Source organism: Camelus ferus, chromosome 33 (assembly GCF_009834535.1).
Source record: "Camelus ferus isolate YT-003-E chromosome 33, BCGSAC_Cfer_1.0, whole genome shotgun sequence".
NCBI classification, from domain to species: domain Eukaryota; kingdom Metazoa; phylum Chordata; class Mammalia; order Artiodactyla; family Camelidae; genus Camelus; species Camelus ferus.
The window spans coordinates 7,867,294-7,888,142 of record NC_045728.1 but is presented as its reverse complement, the minus strand read 5'-3'; the positions used below and the strand labels follow the sequence as shown (position 1 = coordinate 7,888,142).

At 54.0% G+C, this 20,849-nt stretch overlaps 1 protein-coding gene across 8 annotated transcripts in view; it reads left to right on the top strand.

The window, feature by feature from the left end:
- Positions 1–20,746, top strand: part of GRAMD1B (GRAM domain containing 1B) — a 154,664-nt gene extending 133,918 nt beyond the window's left edge. For 7 of the 8 annotated variants that reach the window (XM_032472692.1, XM_032472691.1, XM_032472696.1 and 4 more), the window contains 11 exons: positions 316–472; positions 1,550–1,739; positions 3,327–3,470; positions 4,425–4,543; positions 4,806–4,948; positions 6,821–6,924; positions 7,520–7,723; positions 8,779–8,869; positions 12,551–12,658; positions 12,974–13,091; positions 15,494–20,746. In XM_032472692.1, coding sequence (XP_032328583.1) covers positions 316–472; positions 1,550–1,739; positions 3,327–3,470; positions 4,425–4,543; positions 4,806–4,948; positions 6,821–6,924; positions 7,520–7,723; positions 8,779–8,869; positions 12,551–12,658; positions 12,974–13,091; positions 15,494–15,583 — 1,468 coding nt within the window. In that variant the 3' untranslated portion in view covers positions 15,584–20,746. The other variant, XM_032472693.1, reaches the window with a different exon arrangement.
- The last annotated feature ends 103 nt before the right edge of the window (positions 20,747–20,849 follow it).

Sequence of the window (20,849 nt, the reverse complement as noted above, 5' to 3'; positions counted from 1 at the left end):
CCAGATGCTTGACTCAGCTGGTCAAGTTGGAACGGGATGGGATGCCAAAGGGAAAAAAAGCATAAGACAAAGAGTTGTCGTATTTAGGCAGGGATAAATCTAAGAAGGCTGCCTGGAGAAGATGAGTTTGGAGCCAGAAATTACCTGGGGGAGGGGGTATAGGAAGGAGGTTTCAGGAGAGCAGCTTGGGGGTAGTTAGAGGAAGGTCATGTACAAAGCAGAGAAACGGGAAAGCCCGTGGTTTTGTGAGATTCTTAGAATAGCTGGCAGTCTTGGCCACTGAGATTAACTGGGGCTCATGGTGTCTCTTTTCAGCTACTGTGAGGAGATCCCCGTAGAAGAGAATGAAGTGAATGACAGCTCATCCAAAAGCAGCATAGAGACCAAGCCGGACGCCAGCCCACAGCTGCCCAAGAAATCCATCACCAACAGCACACTGACGTCCACGGGGAGCAGCGAAGCGCCCGTCTCGGTATGGGCAGGGGGCCCTCTGCTTCCATCCCCGTCCAGTGGCCGCGATTCCTGGCCTAGTGAATGCTGCAGGACCCCGTACCGGAGAGCAGGTCGTGGGGAGATTGGTCACACTGCAGTCACTTTATCAAGGAGGCACCGTGAAGCAGATGGGCTCTCTACATTCTAGTGAATGTAGAATCCAGAGCTGGATTCTCGGTCTTCGGGTATAAGGTTTTGTTTGGCTTCTGAGCTGATGAGAGCCATTCTGAGTCCGTGGTGTGAGCCTGGCGCTTGGTGGGCCGCGCTGATCAGCCCTACTGGTGAAGAACGGTTCCAGGCCTTTTTTTCACTGCCTTGATCTAAAGTCAGAGTCATAGGTGAATATAGGACCATAGAGCTGCTGTCTGTTCATTCATTCAGTGATTAGTGACTGAGTTCCTAGTGGCCCCGCTCTGGCTTATTTTCCCTCTGTGTTAGACTTGGCAGAAGAGATAAAAATGTGAGAAGGACTCTGTCCTGGGACTTGGTTACGGAGGGGATAGAAGCTTGGTGAAGGAAGTGTCCACGTGTGAGCCGGCAGGTAGAAGAAAGAGTTCTCAGAAAAGGGAGCCTGTGTTGCAGTGGCTTGGGGGTCAGACCACTTGGCCTTAGCATGAAAACGTCATCCATTTGCTGCCTCGTCTGCATTTTCTGTCTCTGAGCTTAACTTTAAAATGTAAAGAGTCGTACCTATTCCCTTCCAGGGCCGGTGGGAGGATTAATCCAAAACTGCTTATGAAAACTTCTGAGCTCTCAGAAGACAGGGTCCTGGCTGGGGTCAGGCCTGGGTGGTTACAGGGCGGTGGGGGCATGGCCCAAGGAGAGGAGCTGCCAGGAAGGGGCTGACTCTGGCGAAGCATGGGGCTGGGTGTGCTGTTCAGTGGCAAGAGAAGGGCAGGGCCTCGTGCTGTGTTCTTTGTCTTCCGTGGCCGGGGTGAGTGCGTGGTGCAGCCAGCTCCTGCACAGCTGGGGAGAGTGGGCAGGCTCCCCACCCAGGCCAGCAATCTCCCTTCCCTTAGGAGGGTGGATCAGGCTGACAGCTCTGTCCCCACCCCAGTTTGACGGGCTGCCCCTGGAGGAGGAGGTGCTGGAGGGCGACGGGTCCCTGGAGAAGGAGCTCGCCATCGACAGCATCATTGGGGAGAAGATCGAGATCATCGCGCCCGTGACCTCCCCGTCGCTGGACTTCAATGACAACGAGGACATTCCCACCGAGCTCAGTGACTCTTCCGACACCCACGATGAAGGTGGGCAGGTGGCGGTGGGGCAGAGTGGCCCTTCCTCTCTCCAGACGTTTTGATGTCCCCGCATGGAGACTGGAGTCAGTCTGGGTTCTGGGTGGAAGGGTGGATGGGGAACAGGCTTTCTTAAAAAAAGGTAGACTTGCTATTAGTGTTACTAGCCTTTTTCAGGTACTCACTGTAGCATCCTGGTCGTTTCATATGTGTCTTTCTTTGCTTGGCAGATAAAGCTTTGTCCTGCCATTCAGTCTTGTCACGACATGTGCCCCTGTTGGCAGCGGCTTGCCTTGCAGCTCTGTCCTCACAGTGTTTATGTGTAGAGGAAGGTGCCAGTCAGCTGCCCCTGGAAATAGTTGGATTTTAGTAGAAACTTGCTTTGGTGACTCCCTCATGGGGCTTGTGGACCTGATCTGATTCGGGGTCAGACAGACTTTGCCCTTCCCGCTAAGATTTCTGAGTGGGTAGCTTGTTCCTTCCCTCCTGCATAGGGCTGGCTTCTAGGTTCCCCCTCGGGAACATGCTGTTTCTCACATTCCAGGGAGGGAGGCCAGATTCTCAGTGTTCGTGAGTTTGGTTGATGGTTTACCTCCATGGAATTGGTGGTAGGATATGCAGGCATCTGTGGACAGTCTCTCCTGTGAGTCACCTGTTGTGGTTTTCTCACCTTTGGTTGGTCTCCCCACTTCCGTCTAGGGAGCAGGGTCAGCGCAAAAGACCGCACAGGTGGGCACTGCGTGATAACCAGGGTGCTGTATCCCCTGCCCCCAGCTGTGCCCCGCAGTCCCGATCCTGCACAGTCACGGGCACTGACCCTCCAGGATGCTTCCGAGTTCCTCCCTGGCATTCTCAGGGTCACAGCGATGCCAGAAATGTCCCATCCTGCTTGAGGCCAGATACCAGCCCCTGCAGGTGCAGTACTGAGGGACGGAGCATGCCGAAGGCTCTGGAGGGACGCTGGGGTTTTAGCAACTCACCCATGTTCTCAGAAACTTTCTCCTGTAGCTGAGAGAAACTTCAGAGAATTAAAGCGATCGAAATCATGGGGGGAATAGGCTGCCCTGTGGAAGGAGGGCAGGCCTCACTGCAGTTGGCGATCGCGGCCCTGCAGACCAGCCCAGCCACAGAAGCTTCTATGTGAGCAGATTAATCAGTGTCCTGTGGACATACGTGTGCCGCAGGTCGCAGTGACATTTGCTGTCAGTTATGCTTTAACTCTAGACTCTTGGTACCTGATCCTCTGGGTTTAGGCAATATCAGTAAGTGTCATTTATTTAGATTTTAGTCTGAGATCAGATCACCTTAATTAGGAAGGTTTGAAAGTATAAAGGCAAACTGCACATTCTCCAGGCTTTTTGTAAAGGGTGAGTGAATAGGGTGCCAACTAGAGTCAGCAGTGTGCGTGCCAGCCGAGGAAGGGGGCGGATCCATGCAAGGTCACAGATGGCAGCAGCCAGGGCCCCGCTACCCTGATCCCGGCCTCCCTGGAGCCTTGGTGGCCGTTCCCACGTGAGCCGTGGAGACATAGTGCCCTGGGGGTGCCCCCGGGGTCACCCATCCCTCACCTTCACCGTCTGCCGCCTCCTCGGTGTGCAGGGGAGGTCCAGGCCTTCTACGAGGACCTGAGTGGCCGGCAGTACGTGAACGAAGTCTTCAACTTCAGCGTGGACAAGCTCTATGACCTCCTTTTCACTGACTCGCCCTTCCAGCGGGACTTCATGGAGCAGCGGCGATTCTCAGGTCCGTCCCTCCTGGGGCTGGTGCCTCCCCCATCCACTCTTCTTCCCTCTCTTCCCAAGCACCCTCCTTTTCCAGGCCATCTGATGGCCCAGGGCACCCCCTTTCTGGCCGCATGCAGTGCCGGAGCTCCCCAGGGCCCTGCCAGCTTCTCCCCCCATCCCCCTGAAACTGCAGCTGTCCACTTGACTGGGCCCCAGGCCCTGGGCCCCAAAGGCTCACTGGCGAATGGGATGCCACAGGCTCACGGTCTAGTGGAGAATAGCAGGTACCACATCCTTGTAGGCACCCACTGCATATCGAGCACATTACACCATCCCGTCTAGCCCTCCATCCGCCCTGTGTGCGAGTATTATGGCCCACAGGATACCAGTGAGGACCTGGAACTCGGACCCTTGTCACACGCCCAAGGCCATGCAGCTAAGAGGGGGCCGAGCCGGGATTCAGGCCCTGGGCTCTCGACGTTGATGCCTTACACCTCTGTGCTGCGGTCTCTTCCCCTTCCCCTGCTCTGCCATACCACGGGGACTTGCAGAGCTGCTCCAAGTCCAGATCCGAGTCCGGAGGGGCACTCAGGCATCAGTGCTCCCCTCTGCCAGGAGGAGGGGCATGCTGAGGGCATCGGGAGGTCAGGCCTTGGAGGAGAGGACTTGTTCCCAAGGATCCTGGGCCCTCATCACAGTAACTCCAGTGTTGCCAGCACCCCTGTGGGTGGCCCCGAGACCTCCTGCCCCAGCCCCAGAACAATCGGCACTCTGGAGGATTTCGGCAATGCTACAAAGAGCCTCTTTCTGCTTTGACGCCCCCTCCTTTCACCCTCCTTCCCCGGCCCTCAGGCTCCCATTGGCTTCCTTTTGGGGGCCAGGCAGCCATCAGGACAGTCAAGAGGGGACATTCAGATGTGGGGACAGCATACCTCTTTCCCTCCCTCATGCCAGGGCTCCTCTCTCCCCCCAGACATTATCTTCCATCCGTGGAAGAAGGAAGAGAACGGAAACCAGAGCCGAGTGATTCTTTATACCATCACCCTTACCAACCCTCTGGCTCCCAAAACTGCCACCGTCAGGGAGACACAGGTGAGCTGAGGGCAGAGGCCAGTGAGAGCGGGCTAGAAGAGCCTCTGTTTGTGACGGACTAAGGACAGATGTTAGGAAGTTTCTGGGTGCAAGTGTTGTTGAGCCTGGAAACGGTAGCATTTGATGTGCTTAGGTGCTGCCATTCCGATGGTTCTGGGTCCCCCGTTCAGAAGCCCAGGTGGGCTGGGGGTAGGGGGTTGGGGAAGGAGGCACTCTGTCTTGCTTCTCTTCTGTTTTGTCCGACGGCCCTTTCCTCCCGCAGACCATGTACAAGGCGAGCCAGGAGAGTGAATGCTACGTGATCGACGCCGAAGTCCTCACCCACGACGTGCCCTACCACGACTACTTCTACACCATCAACCGCTACACACTCACCCGCGTGGCCCGGAACAAGAGTCGACTCAGGTGCCGTGTCTGCTGGCCCGAGCGGGCTCAGAGCGAGTTCCCGGTGCCCCTGGGGATCCTTAGTTAGAGAAAGGGGACTTGCTCCCGAGAAGGAGCGGGGAGGTGGGCTGTATTGGCTGCCGACTCATTCTTCACTCCACCCTCTTTCTGAAGCTCTGAGACCCCCCTCCACCTCCCCATCCTGACAGTTCATTCTTCTCTCCATCTTGTGTTCTCTTTACCCCTCTGTGTGTCTTTCTGGTAAGAGTTTTATAACCACTGCTATTTACTGATTGTCTACGGTTTATAAAATACTGTGCAGTTACTTCACCTACACAAACTGGATCCTTTAGAATAATCCAAGGAGGTGGATTTATCCTCATTTTTCAGATAAGAAAACTGAGGGTCATACAGTCAAGTACCTTTGAACAGGGGTCAAGAGTGCTGAAACCCAGGTCTTAGAAACGCAAGCCTGTCCTGTTTCTGCCATGCCCTGCGTATTGCAAGTTCCTGCCCGTCTCCTGGATGGCGGCGAGCTCCCGGGGAGGAGCCCCACTCCACTCCCCACTTCATCCCCAGCACTCGGCACCAAGCCTGCGCACATAGAGTCAGATGGTGCTGATTGAATGAGTAATTAGTTGCTGTTTGGGGAAAAAGTCCTGCCCTGGGCACTGTGATGTACATTCAAGGGAGGAAGGACCCTGACATTTTAAGAAGCTTGTGGTCTGATTGAAAAGCCAAGACACACACCCATTTGAAAATAATCGGATCGTATGCCAGTATCTTAGACCAAGTTCTTCTGGTTGTACAGAGCAGAAATTCTCTCATGTTGTTCAAACAAAATAGGAGTTTAGTGGAAGGCTACAGACAGATCTCTGGAGACTCAGGAAGATCTGAATACCCACACCTCGAAAAGGGCCTGAATCTTCTCATCTGCTTCTTTTAAAAATGTTTTCTTGGTTTCTCTGCTGCTCTCTGAGCAACTCCCCCCGCCCCCGGTCTCTTCCTCCTCCCCTCCCTCCCCTCCCTTCTCTCCTCTCCCTCCTGCCCCCCATCCTTCCCCCACAGCGTCTGTGTTTCTCACTTCCAGCTTCTTTGGAGGGCCTTCTGATTGGACGTCCTTTCTGTCCAGCTCACTCAGAGGTAGCTGGTTGACCCCAGATGAACCTTTACAGGGAGATGTCCACCCTCCACCCGGGAAGCAGTTGTTTGGCAGTGGGTGGGGTGGCTGTCGGCACGGGCACGCGCACATCAGGCCGTGGCTGGAGGTGGTGTCCCCCAGCAGGAGGGGGTGAGGGCAGAGAAGACAGCCTTAAACCTAGTGCGCGCCCCTAGTGACCAATGAAAGCCAACGGCAGGAGAGGCAGGAGCAGATCTGGCAGGAGATGGGGCAGCAGAGAGACTCACCACCAGAGAGAGTACTGGGGACGGAGCAGGAGCGGCGGGGTCCTGGGGAGAGTGGAGAGGCAGGAGCCAGGCCAGTAGCTGATGAAGCTCTTAAAGGTGGACTCTGTGGAGCCCCAGAGGAGGAGAGAAGGGCCCCGTGGCCACAGGCTGCCCGCACCACCTAGAGCCCTCGTCGGAGGAGGCCACGTGGCATCGCTCAAGAACTCTGGGCTTGGAGTCAGAGCTCTTCTTGTTAGTCTTCGGTCTGCTTACAAATTCAAAAACTCAGTTTTCTCATCTATAAAATGAGGGTAAATCCACTAGCTTCACTGACCTCACAGGATGGCCGGGGAGATCAGATGGCATCGTGGATGTGAAAGGGCTTTTGAGCTCGTAAAGGGCAGCACTTAAGTGAGCTGCTTTAGCCTTAAACTTGAAGTTCCCTTTTGCCAGCAGAGGAAGGTCTGCCCAGGAAACGGCTGATCTTGTTTCCGGCTTGTTCCTCAGGGTCTCCACAGAGCTGCGCTACCGGAAACAGCCCTGGGGGCTGGTGAAAACGTTCATCGAGAAGAACTTCTGGAGCGGGCTGGAGGACTACTTCCGCCACCTGGGTGAGCGCTCAGTCACCGCCGCTGGGTGAACGGTTCCGCTGTCACTGGTCAGGGGAGGGGAAAGCCTGGGGCAGGCGGGAGAGATGGGGGCAGTGAAGGGGTTTAATGGACCCTTGAGTCTGTCCCAGAAATGGATGCAAAGTTCAGCACGGATGTGAACATGTGCATTTTCAAGAGACTCTGACTATAACTTTCATGAGATCATTATCATGCGGGAATCCATGGCCCCAGAAATGAGCCTGAGAGCCAGTCACACTGTTGGTAGTTCTGTTACGAGGAGGCAGTAGTCTGTGAAGGCATCCACTGGGAAATGGATGTGCCCCAAGTATGCATACGTGAGCCTCTGTCTGTATACACTGTTGAACAACCCGGAAGAGGGCTTTGGGCTGGGCTGGGTCCCAGGAGTATTTCCCAGGGCTCCTGGGCATCCCTGAGGGAACCCCGCCCTCCCAGGCATACCTTGGAGTACAGCCTGGGAAAATGGTCCCGTTAGGGAGGGTGCGGCTCGGAGGAGACGGAGTTGCTTCTGGAGGTCGGTGTATTGGGTCGGAGGTATGGGCAGATGGCCTCTGATGTGGCCTTTTGACCCCGACAGAGAGTGAGCTGACCAAAACGGAGAGCACCTACCTGGCTGAGATGCACAGACAGTCTCCCAAGGAGAAGACCAGCAAGCCCCCGACGGTGCGGAGGAGGAAGCGCCCCCACGCCCACCTGCGGATGCCTCACCTGGAGGAGGTGATGAGCCCGGTCACCACGCCCACTGATGAAGACGTGGGCCACAGGATCAAACACGTGGCAGGTGTGTGCCCGGTGGGGGCGAGGGGCACGGCTCAGGGCTTCGCGGGGAGCTGCGGGCCTTGCCGAGGACACACGTGTGCACTCATTTTGCGGCCAAGGGTAGACCGTGTATTCAGTGAGGCTCGTGATGCATTGAATCTGAGCTCTGGATGAGCTGTTGTTTCCCGTGCCCTTAAGCTCCCCAGCCCCTGCCGAACCCCTCTGTGTGCTCTGCTGAGTGCGAGTTGCCTTTGGGTTTGTGCCCCCGTGTTGCCCAAGCTGGTGGCCACTGCATAGGCTCAGGCATGCCACCTCCAAGTTCCTGGGAAATGCCCCAGGGGAAGGCTGAAGCTCAGACCCTGGGGATGACCCCGTAACACAAAGGGCAGGGAGTCCGAGGAGGCCAGGCAGCGGGTCCCTCGCTGAGTCTCCCTCTTCCCATCCAGCCGCTCACACCCTCATTCTTTGCTCAAGCGTGGAAACTTGCAGCAAGAGCCCAGCTAATCCAGGGTTTTTCAGACTGTGCTCTGCACCTCCCCTGGCATTCATCATTGCTGGGTGGGGCAGGAGAGGAGGCAGAAGAGGAAAGAGGTGCCGGCCTTTCTCGACCTTCCCCGGCTTCAGCCAGAGCAGAGCACTGCTGTGTTATTTGTGTGTTTTACATACGGGACTCCTGACTAACTCTGCATGTGAATGAACTGACTCAGGGGATCCATGACTTGCTCAGCGTCTTGTGGCCTGTTCTGGATAAAGCTAGAGCTGACAGCCGTCTCCAGTCCTAGCCCAGGGCTGCTTCCCTTCCACGGCTGCAGATCGCTGTGTCCGGCATCTGCACGTCTTACCCACAGAGGTCCGGTGATTTCCCGTGTTCAGTGACGTTCATGTCCACCTTGCCCAAACCCCGCCATGACCTTGCCCTCAAGGAGCTCCCCTTGTACTTTCGGAGGGAGGGCCAGGCCCACGTATCACATCGTTGCCACAACAGCATCACGAACAGTTCTGTGCACGACCGGCGTCAAGTCAGCAGTTGGTGGACTTGGGTGCCACGGCGGTGACGGCCTCTCCTTCTCCCCGCAGGTTCCACGCAGACACGGCATATCCCTGAGGACACCCCCAACGGTTTCCACCTGCAGAGCGTGTCCAAGCTGCTGCTGGTTATCAGCTGTGTGTAAGGGACTCCAGGCTCTCCCCCCGACCCCTGCCCCCAGCACCTCCCTGTCTGTCCCGCTGCCTCCTCCCCATCTTCCTCAGGCGTTTGAGCATCCTCACTGTTGCCCTGGTTTCTTTTTTTTTTTGCTTAGTCCTCTAGTCTCTCTCCAGATCAATTGCTCTGTCATTCCTTCCCTCTTTGCTTCTTGTTCTCTGTTTTATTCGCACTTACTTTATGCTAGGACTTCAGAATTCAGAAGATGCTGCGTGGAACAGCACCCGTGCCCTTCAGGAGTCAATTTCACATGGGTCTGACAGAAAATTCACGACTGCTGCACCGCTGGGTACATGCTAATGTAGTGACGCTACAGAGCATTTTAGGAGCCCATTCATGTTTGTGACAGACATGCTGAGTGTCTGCTCTGTGCCGGGCATCAGGACCATGCACGCATGGGGCCCACACTTTGGTAGGGTAGCCAGGCAAAATCAATGACTAGAGTCCAGGAAACATGTATGCTTATTTTAATTTAAGCAATTTATAGTAATTGCCATACTGCTGTAACACTGTGGGCTCAGTAACTTTCACAGAGAGCTGCCAGGCTAGGGAGACAGTTTGTTACAAGAAATGAGGGTGTACGAGCGGGGCGGACACCACTGTTGGAAGTGTAAGCCGGAGCCTTCTCAGGGCTTCTGTGAACCGTTTCTGAGCAGGAGCCTCTAGGGCAGCTAAGTGCAGACGCTTCTCCTCTTGGTTCAGGCCACTGCCTGACACCCTGACCCTTCCTGGATGGGATGTGCTGTGGCAACATGGGGCACAGCTGGGTGGGGGCTCAGGAGCTGCCCAGACGCTGGCTCTGCCAGGTGGGTACCCAGCACTGGACTGTCTGTAGCTCCGTCTTCCTTCTGTGACTCCACCCCCATGCCTTCACGCCTTCACTAAAGCATTGTCAGAAAGGCAGAAGCCGGGGCACAGCTCTACCCACAGGAAACAGAGAAGGAAGCCCTGGGATCACACGGTTGGATCTGCACTTTAAAAAAATCACTCTGGAGGCGGTATGGTGCAGGGACTAGACAAGAAAGGACTGGAGGCAAGGGAGGCCAGCAGGAGCGAGCTGCGGTGATCTCAGCAGGAGTGGCTGTCAGACCGAGGTGAGGGGCTGGGGCTGAGAGGTCCTGGAAAGTGAAGGCTCGTTACACGGGGTGATGTAGGGAAGAAAGATGACGTACTGACTGGCAGGCCCATAAATGGCTGCGTCACTGACGGAAATCTGGACCTCAGTGAAAAGTTGTCAGAGAAGATGCTGCCAGGTCCAGATGTCTCTGAGTTGCCATAGGTTGTCCAAGTGAAGTGACAGACACTTGTTGGTGTGGACCTGGAGCTGAGGAGAGAGGTGTATGCTGAAGCTGCTGGTTGAATTGCCGGCAGCATCAAAGCCACGGTGGGAGTGGGGTCATCATCGGAGGAGAGTATGGAGCGTGCGAGAGAACGTGGGCTGAGGACAGACCTGGGGGCCTCTTGGGAGAGGGGCCTGTGCGGGGCGCAAGGAGGGCTCCTGAGCTACCCCTGCCTGAATATGCAGTGTGAGCATACATGCGGAAGTCTTCTGACTGTGGCATAAGAAGCCAAGATATTTTTACAAAATGAAATACAAAGATGACTATAAAACCAGTAAAATTCATGCATAGCAGCAGCATTTTAATGTGTTTCATGTCATTGTTAAAACCGAATCTCTGACGTTGGGTTTGGTGGACAGAAAGCTCTAACCTTGGGTTAGTTCTGCGGCTGAGCTCTCTCTGCGTTTTGACGTGAGAGGAGGCCTGGTCGCCTGAGTACACCGTGTAGCGTGGCTTTAACTAACTTCGGGACTTTGTTAGTTTCGGGTAACCAGGCCTCGTCGTTCAGCACGAGAGGCGGTGGGTCTGCTGCCAGCACACATGTGGAACCTTCTGGCACAGTGCAGGTTGCCCTGTGTCTGAGGGGCCTCAGCTGCCATGCTCCTGCCTTGTGGTGACCCAGCCCTCCTGCCTCTTCTCTGTCTAGACCACCCCTAAGCCTTCCCAGGGACCGCAGGCCGGGGTGTCCCTTGACTGTCACTGAGCACAGACAGGACTGTAAACACAGGTCCAAATGCGGGGGCTGACACTGCAGCGCACACTGAAGAGGTGTGCGTTCCAGTGGTCCAGGAGTACTGGCACGATTAAAGGTGCTACCGCTGAAACTCAGTGCAAGGTTTAGAGGTTCTCATGGAGAATTCAGAGGGCCCCAGGGACACAGCTGAGTAGCCCCAGGCATTTGCAGCTGCCACTTTAAGAAATACTACTTTCTGTAGTGTGGGAAACGCAGGTGACAAGTACAGTGTCCCACGCACAACGCACACAACACATACCACACACTGCACACACCACACACGACACACCACACACAACACACACTGCACACACCACATACCACACACCACACACACGCCACATACTTTGAAAGGTCAAAGGCATAGTATAGATTTTCTTTCTTTCTTGGTCTTTTTTCATCTATTTGTTTTGTCTTTCTGTTTTTGTCATCTTCTTTCCGTGTGCGTCTGTGCCTCCTCCTTTAATGAGAAGACCTCCCCTTGTGGAGGTCCTCCTGTGTGCAGGTGCCTCAGTACATGCCTTTCTTCCACATAACCAGCCCCCCCCACCCCCCACTGCCCCAGCAGGGTAGGACTTGTCCTGTTGAGGGAACTGGGTTTCAGGGAAACTGGATCAAAAGTTAAGAGACTTCTAAGTGATGAGCTAGCATTTGTGCCCAGTTCCGCACATCTCTGCATCCTCTCTTTCCCTGAGCCTTCTCTTCAGCCCATGAACCTCTGCTATAAAATGATCTTTAGGCCCCTGGCGCTGAGAGAAGCGGATCCCACAGCCCCTTGGTGACTCTCCATTGCCCCCGGGGCTCTCCTGCCACCTCCCTGTCTGCAACTGTTTCTGGCCCATCCCTGGGAAGCCTCAGCTGGTCCTTGTGACCCCTGCAGGGCTGGCCGGTGCCCGGAGGAGACGGCAGCTCTAGGGCAGTTGTGCTAACGTCTGGGGACAGAGCTGGGAATCCCCTGCGGTTTGGGTTAGTAGGAGGAACCTTATCTCCGTTTATCACCCTTGAAATGCTCGGAGTCCATTTCCCGTTCTTCCCCCTGCGCCTTCCTTGCTGGGTGTCCTCGCCCGTGGTGTCCCTGCTTCTGGCGTTTCCGTCTCACAGGCTCTCACTTTCTCTCTGGCTTGATTTAAGTGCAACTTCCCCTTCCCCACTCAGTCTCTTTCTAACCTGCCTCCTCCCCATTTTTCTTCTGGCTCCCATTAGGATCTGTTTCAGGTACTGGCTCTACGATGCTTCTTTCCCCTCCTCGTCTCTTTTCCTCTCCATCTTACCTCTCCTTCCCCGGCACCCAGCTCCTGGGTGACCTCTGTGTCTCTCCTTTTTGATGCCTTCACCCCACACACCTCTCCATGGCTCTCCTGCCGTGTCCCAGCCCCCAGGTTAGACTGCTGCTCACCTCCCCACCCCCGCTGTGTCCCTCCGGCTCACGTATTCACTCACTGCAGTGCTTCAGGTGGCCCAGAGGGCGAGGACAGCGACCTCTGGGGTGGGGGACCTCCGTGACTCTGAGAGGGAGGCTGCTTTCTCAGACCCCGCCTCACTGCTCCTGCTCTCTCCCCGTCTCCTTCCTAGTCTGGTGCTGCTGGTCATCCTTAACGTGATGCTCTTCTACAAACTCTGGATGCTGGAATACACCACCCAGACTCTCACTGCCTGGCAGGGTCTGAGGCTCCAAGAAAGGTAATCCTGGCCTCTTCCCCTGGCTTCCACCTCCAGCCCGTCTGGTACCGCGTCCTGGCTCCTGCCTCCCAGCCTACTTGGGACTGGCCTGCGCCTTTGGCCGGGGATAACCCTTTGGGATGAGTCCATAAGCAAGCTCTGGAAACTGCCCCTGTAGGTCTAGTCTGCTTCTGATTTGAGGCACAGAGGAGCCAGGATGGTGAGCAAAGGACGAAGCACTCTGGTGTGGCTCTCTGTCCTTTAGGGGTCTGGGCGCTCAGGACAGTCCACTGCTCCTAACTCCGGCTGCTGGGGTACCCCTCTTCTACCCCACAGGTTACCCCAGTCTCAGACAGAATGGGCCCGGCTCTTAGAGTCCCAGCAAAAGTACCACGACACTGAGCTCCAGAAATGGAGGGAGATCATCAAATCCTCGGTGATGCTTCTCGACCAGGTGAGACGCCCCCACCTCCCCTCCTCGCCCCAGTCTTCTGGGGGTAGAACTTCCTCCCTGTTCTCCGAGAAGCAGCACCATCTCCATCACCATCCACCAGACCTCGCCCTCCCGTGCGTTCTTCTCCTAGGCCGTCCATTGTCCTAACTTTAAAGCCATCCTTGGGTGAGCTTTCGGAAGCAAAGGTGTATTCCCCAATAGTGTGTCAATGAAATTACACACCAGATTTGCAGCAGGAAAACTGTGGGTTAAATGAAAGGAGAGCTAATTCTCTCTCTCTTTTTTTTTTTTTTTTCTTGGTAACCCATGGCCATCTGACAGGCATTTAAAGAGATAACCCCCTTTTTACAGAGATTTATCTTCCCAGCAGGCATGTCTTTCTAATTCCTTCTGATGTATGGCCCCCAGCCCTCCACCCCCTACCCCCTGCCCTCAAAACATGCGCCCCACACACAGCCTCCAGGACATCGTCCTCCCTGGAGGCTGTGCTTATGGTCTGGGAAGATGGTTGTAATGTCTTATTTTCATAACATTTTCTTTCTAGTACAGTTGCCTATGTTCCTTCTAAAAACTAGATACATACATTTAAGAAAATCATCCTGGGACAAAATCAGTAATTAGCTTCGTTTCATCAGCCTGAGGTGGAACCCTAGCCTTGCCACCAACCAGTTTTATGCCCTCGAGCAAGGGACTTGATAGTACTGACCTTCCATTTTCTCATCTATAGAATGGGAATTACAATCGCTGCTCCATGAAATTGCTGTCAGGAGTTGGTGCACATGGGAGGCACTCATTAATGTTACGTTTCATTTCCCCTTCAACGTTCAATCTCTTAGCTCTAAATTAAGGAGAGAATTTTATGCAGCTGTCAAGATCAATGGGTTTAAAGCTTCCTGTGTAGCATAGGAACCATGTTTGAGGAGGGCTTTTTTTTTTTAAACCAAAAGAGGGTAGACAACATAGCACGGAGTTTGGGAGTTCCGTGCTATCAGGAGGGGCTGATAGAATGGAAGATGTGCTCAGGAGGAAGGGAAAACTGGGGTGGGTGAGCGGAACAGGAGAGTCTTCAGACGTGGAGGTCTAACACAGAAGGTTAGGTAGCTTTTGAAGTCCAGAGCACTGCCCTGGGGCTAGAAGTCAGAGGGGATCGGATTTTTGAGCCATCGACTGAAGACAGACTGCTTCTGGTTAGAGCTTTCCCGCAATGGGATGGGCTGCTTTGAAGGACTGAGACTTCATCACTGAAGGTGCTGAAAGCATGATGAGATGATGTTGGATGAGAATTAAACGGGGGGCATTTGGACTCCTTCAACTGTAAAATTCTGTTTCAGGGTGGGTTTCCTTAAGGAGCTTGGGGCTGTCAGATTTGTAGCCTGGTAGACATGACTCTACAAGCATTAAGATAGGTATTTTGTTCTATTCCCTTTAAAAGGGACCTTTAAAGGAATAGTAATGGGCCCTTATCCCTACTGAGCTGAGGATACAGAAGAACTAAAGAAAAGAAAGTGGTAGATTGGGCAGAGAGATCAGAGGTTCTCAAAATCCACAACTGTTTACCCATGACATGGTAACTGTCCCGTGTTGTCCCTAAGCAGCTTACCTAGAGACAGGATGTAAATGTGTCGTCTTGTCGCAGGCCGTTGGGATTCTACCGCTGGGCCTGCCTGATGTGGACGCCACCCCGTGATGGAGGATGTGTCTGTTTCTTAAAGAGGCTAAGGAGTTCAGTTAAGATTAAGTTCATTCAGTGATACGGGCACAGCTAAGAGCCTGCTCAGTTCTCTGCTTGGCACCTGGGGTGTGTAAAGGACGGAGAAGACGCGGTGCGCTCCAAGCACACGTGAAGCAAAGCCATTAAAGACGACCGCAGGGCAGAGCCCCAGGGAGCGGACTGTGGAAGGGAAGGCGCGGAGAGAGAAAGGCGACTGTGAGCCAGGGAAAGTCTGGATTTGCTCCTGGCCTTCACAGACGGGCGAGATTGGGTAGGCAGGACAGCAGAGTCCGAGCTGGGAGAACAGAGCGGCATGTGGACCAGGCTAGGAGTCCAGTGTATTCGGGAGCAGAGGGAACCGAATAAGGGCAGGATGCCGAGTAAGGGGCGGTCTAATGTGGGTCCTGGTAGCAACAGAATGCTCGGAGAGTTCTTAATTCAGCGAAACGAGGCCACAAATCCTCGAGACACAGCGAACTTATTACCCGAGGGGTTGCCAGTGCTGGACTGGCTGTCCCCCTTCTGCCTGAGGCTGTGTCCGTTGAGAATCGCCCTTGTTTCAGGAGCCCGTTCCCTTTAACTCCCAGGCCTGGTGGGGAACCTGCGAGAGGCGGGCGTGGCGGGGGCTGCTGGATGGAGAAGCCCACTGAGGGCACAAACCCTGGCGGGGCCGGGCTTCCCTGTCTTCCAGATGAAGGACTCACTCATCAACCTGCAGAACGGCATCAGGTCCCGTGACTTCACGTCGGAAAGTGAAGAGAAGAGGAACCGCTATCACTGACAAGGCAGGAGCAGGGGCGGCCGCCGGAGGCCTGTGCAATATGTGTACATAGACCATATAAATATATATATAAATATATATATACAGAATATAAATATATATTATATACAGATTTTAAAAAGAGATAATGCCTATGTACCAGGGAGAAGGAGCGGGACCGCCTCCTGTGCTGGCCGGTGGAGGGGCCGAGGAGGGCAGGGACCACCTCTCAGCACCGACCTCCCCTGATCCTCCTCCCCCTCCCCTCCCCATCCTCTCGTCCCCGCCCTTTCCCTTGCTGGCCGTTCTTGGCTCTGAGAAGGGGAATGTTGTTGAGCCAAAGTTATGCCTGTGAAGACCCTGGGGTCGTGCAAAGTCTCAAGGGGGCATTGCTTAAGGTGCTTCATTCCCTAATCCCCTTCTGATTTGTTTCGAAAATAAAAGATAATTTTTTTCTTCCCTGCCCCGCGCTTCCCCAGGCGTTCTCTCTCGGGAACAAGGAAGCATCAAGGGCAGGGGCCCCATCTAAACTCCAGCATCTGAGGCCACCCGTTTACTCGGGCCCCCACACCAGGAGCCAGGTGCAGAGGGAGGGGCAGCAGGGAGGCTGCGCCCAAGGGAGTGGGCTTTGTAGCCGCAGCGCCTGAGGGCTGGTGTTCCAGAGGGTGTCCTCCTCCATCGCCCTGCACCTTCCTCTCATCTGGGTGGGTGTGCACCCAATAAGGGCTGGGGATTTGTTACTTTCCCACCCCCCTCCTCTCTGGTCTTTTCCCAGGCTGGGTCTGGGTGAAATGTCACTTTTTAGTGCCTAAAGCCCTATTTTTGCTCTGTGCCCTAAGAGCACATCGTTTATTAGTCAGGGTGGAGCATTTTTGATCTTGTTAAATCTCTTTTAGTGATTATAAGCAAATCAGGTCTGTGGCTCTAACCCCTTTCCTTTGAGCTGTCATTTGATTTCCAGGATGAATCAGGGTGTTCTAGGACCTCCAGGGTTTCACAGAGTGAATGCGCTAGCCGTGGACGGATGGTAGGGTCTGACCACAGAATGATGTGTGAGGAGTGAGCACTCTATCCAAGCATTCTTGGGCTGCCAGCATCATTTAGCCTCAGTGAGGAACCAACTTAGTTGAGGGAGACAACTGTCTGAGCTACTTTGCCCACGTTAAGAAGACCTCAGCCTTGGAGGGAGTGGATTTGGCAAAGGTATGTGCATTTAGGCAGGAAAAAGCCAGATCGAGTCTGCCCCGTGGGGACCATTCCAAATCCGGTTTCCCAGAGCTGGGAGTGGAAGTTCTGGCAGAGAGAGCAAAGCCTTCTCTGATCTCTGGCCCCAGAGAGGTATGAAGTCATGGAGGAGTAGAGAGAAGGCCATGGGTTAGGAGAGGGAGTCATGTAGAGCCTTTTCGGGGTTGGCTCACTGAACCCATAATTTGTCTGACCTGGTGGGTCCCTTCTGAGCATGCTTCTGGGTACCCTTCACACACTACGATTTCTCCATGTAAGGACCTGAGCAGTCCCACCAGCCCCAGGCAGAGCGTGCAACAGATTCTTGATCTGGAAAAGATCCTACCGATTTGGCAAGGAGAGCGCTTCCAGAGTGCTTGTTCTGGTGGGCCTCTTGGCGCAAGGGGCAGAGGAAAGGAAGATTTTATCACTCACCTAGCCTGAAGAAGAGCACGTAGTGTTCTCCCGGACAGGCCGGGGTGCCCCACTCTGGCAGTTAAGGAAAGGTTTTAGCTTTTCAGTCTATCTGAGAAGATGGCCTTGTTACTGCCCTTAGGGCAGGGTGAGAAGACGAAAGATACGAGCCCAGGTCATCCCCCAAGGGGAGCTGGATGAGAAGGTTCCATGGGCATCACCTAGAAATGATATTCCTCCCTTTGAAAAGGAGGTATGAGGGAACGGAGCTGAGTGTAATCCTGGTGAAGGGCACTTATCTCCATCATTCCTGTCCTGGAGGCTGAATGGGAGACCCTGGGGAAGCTCAAGGCTCATGGGCCTGAGCCAAAGGAAGAGGAATAGTGTAGGCTGCTAAGAATTTACCCATTGGAGTACCCAGAAATCAAAATTATTCTCAGAAACTACTGAAAGGAAAACTGGTAAATCCTGTAATTTACCCCATACATATTACTTATTTATTTATTTAAATTATTCAGGTATTAAAGGTCCCACGGTCGGACCTCTGGGCTGACTTAAAAAGGGCTCTTTGCTGGGAGTAAAGCAGTTTAAGTGGGCCTCGCCTCAGGGAGCTGCTCGGCTCTGGCTTCACCTCCGGCTTCACCTCCCTCTCAGGCCTGTTCTAGGGAGGAGTGGGTGATGGGAAGGATGTCCAAGGAAGCCCCTTGAGATCTGGGGGTCTGAGCCCAGGAGACATTGTGTACACACGGGGAGCATCCGCCTCATTTCTAAGAGCCATGGATCTTTTGTGGGCGCCTTCTATTCTAATAACTTTCTGACTTTCAAACCAGGGGAAAATCAGTAACTCTATTTACTCCCCCCCCCCAAAAAAAAGCTTTACCCCCTTATTTAATAACCTGTGAAAGAGGAGGGACCTCCCCCTTGTGGATCAGTTTGGGAGTGAAACACGTAAATAACATTGTTACTCATGGCAGCCTGGCTTGTAACTATCTGCAAGGGAGCATTAAAACCACCATTTCTTACATTATTTCTCCTAGCCAGGGCTTTTTTTGGTTTTGTTCATGTAAGAACTCAGTCATGTAAGAGTCTTTCTGCGAGGATTCGTGTGGTAAGACATTTGAGAGCTTGCACTCAGTTTCAAAGCTCCTGCAGTTTCTAGATGGGTACAGGACAGCTACAGGTCTACACTTCACTCCAGCTGACTGTGGAGGAATCAACAGGGCTGTCCTGGGAGAAGCCAGTCGTGACTGTAACACCCTCCTTTCCCCCATCCACCTCCCTGGGGCAAGGGGATGCATTCTGAGACACCAAGAGCAGCAACTTGAAGCCCCCTGTAAGGGCTGAGAGCCGGGAGACCTGGGCCTGAGTCCTGCCCCTGCTATTGGACAAGTCCCTCCCCGTCTCTGAGCTTCAGGATCTTATTTGTAACAGGAATCTCCTGAGCTAGACTATCTCCAAGGTAGGGTCTAGCTTTGGCATTGTCCTGGAGGCTAGGTCAGAGACTGGCAAGGCTGGGCTTTCTCAAACTTGGCAGGTGCCTGCCAGGAGAGGGTGAGCCTTCTGGACTAGCGTTTCCCTGGCATTAAATGAGGGGTAGGGCAGTGTCTGGGTTCTCAGGAAATCCAGGGTATTTAAACTTTATTCTTTATGGACTAGGAGGGGTAGGGAGGTCCAGTGAAGGGGGTGGGGAGGGAGAGGCAGAAACAGAGATCAAGCTTGCTGTATTGCTCGGCATCAGTGCAGGAGGCTATTCCTTCCTTTGTTGGCCTAGTCTTAGGTTTGGGAAGGGTCCTTCCTTTGGACTTTCTCCAGGCTCAGAAGAAGAGGATGGTGGCAAGAAGGACACCATCTTGCTTTGAGCTCATCTTCTGTCCTTAAGCTGTGAAGCCTTTCATCTCTCCATCCTTCCTCCTCCTCGCCAGGGCAAAGGGTGGAGAGGAGCCGTTCCTGGCTCTAGCACTTCTCTTTGGGCTCCAGCCTTATTGGGGTTTGAATTAAGTGTGAACCTTTGGCTACAATCCTTGGGTTGCCTCAGAGCGTTGACACTAAGAACCTGGGATTACAAGGAAGGGGGAGGACCAAAAAAACCTCAAGAGCAATGCTTTGATAGAGCTGGATTCTCTCCATGACCGTGTCTCTGACCCAAGTTTGGACCATGTCCAATACATTTGCAGGCAGCGTCTCTAGGGTGAAATCTTGGAGGAAGGATTAGGGGAAGAATCTTTCTGGACTGTCTGTGGTCTCAGAAGGATCCTTTCTGTGACGTATCCTGCTGCATATTTAGCTCTGCAGGGCAGCCCAGGGCAGCCCTTCCTCCCTAGGGGCTCCCAGGAGAGAGAGCACTCTTTCTTCCCCCGGGTGGCAGGGCTGTGGTCTCCTTCCCCGCACCCGCTGACTCCACCTGCCCACTTCGGCAGGAAATGTGAGAACCTCTCTTCCTGATTGTCTTCTCTCCCAACCTTTGTCTCTAGTCTGTGGGACAATCATCCATCCATCACTTGACATCCTTGACCCTCATCCCCCAGCCTCCAGCAGGCTGGCCCCACTCCCCTCCACCTTTATGTTTTCTTCCAGAAGATGCATTTTTGGGTCCGAGAGGAGCGTTTTTCTGGAAGGCCATCTTTAAACGCCCCTGCTTTCCTGTTGTGGAGCAGAAATTTGCACACGGTGTAGAGAGCTTCCCTCCCCGCCTCTCTGCCCAGCCTTGTTACCTCACTCCTGCTCCGGCCGTGGCTGTGACGGGCCCAGCCAGCTCCCTGCTTTGGTGTTCTGCGCGAAGCTCAGGGGTCTTGGGCATTGTTTTCTGTTGTGACTTGAGGTCCTCAGCAGGCCTGGGAGCCCAGATTGGAGCCTTGGCTGCTGGCGAGAAGCACCTTGCCTGCCAAGAGGAACTGATGCCAGACAATGTACCTGGCATGTGAAGGCGTGAAGAACAGTCATCTCTGCCCTCCTTGCTTCTCTCAACACGATGAGATACTGCAGAAGCAAAATGGTGGCCTCTGCTCCAGGCAAGACAGCTGGCTCTGCCTGGGGAGTTGGCCCTGGGCTCGGGTGCCACTCCCTGAGATTGCATAGTAAGAGCAACCATTTTTGCCAACAGTAGCGCGTGGCTCCCCACATTTCTCTCTCCTGCACTGTAGGGCCAGACCACTCTCTGCATGGACCAGACCTTCTTCCCAAACCCATGGTGCTTTCCCCCCAACTCAACCTAGACTCCACAGTGGGGAGGGATGGGTCAGAGGCCATCATGGCCCCTGGATAACCCTGACATGGGGTGGAGTGGGGTGAGGCAGAGGGAGCAGCCCCCAGCACTGCACTGGGCCATATATGGGGAAGAACACAGGCTGATTGCAGTTGAGTTGTCTGGCCATCTGTGTTTGAACCTATAACTGTACTTTGCCTGGCGCTGTGCGCAAGGTCTGAAAACTGACTGCTAGTACCTAGAAACATACAAGGCTTCCCGGTCAAATCTTCATGTAAAGTAGCTAGAGCCATGGAAATACAGTATGAATTAAAAGAAAAAAGTATTGAACTACAAATAATAAATGATGTGTGTGTTCATTGCTTGATTCATTAGTGCTCACCGTCTCAGATGTTTTCGCTCTTCCCAGAGGTGATCACAGCAAGTCCTAAAGGCACATGTGTGCAG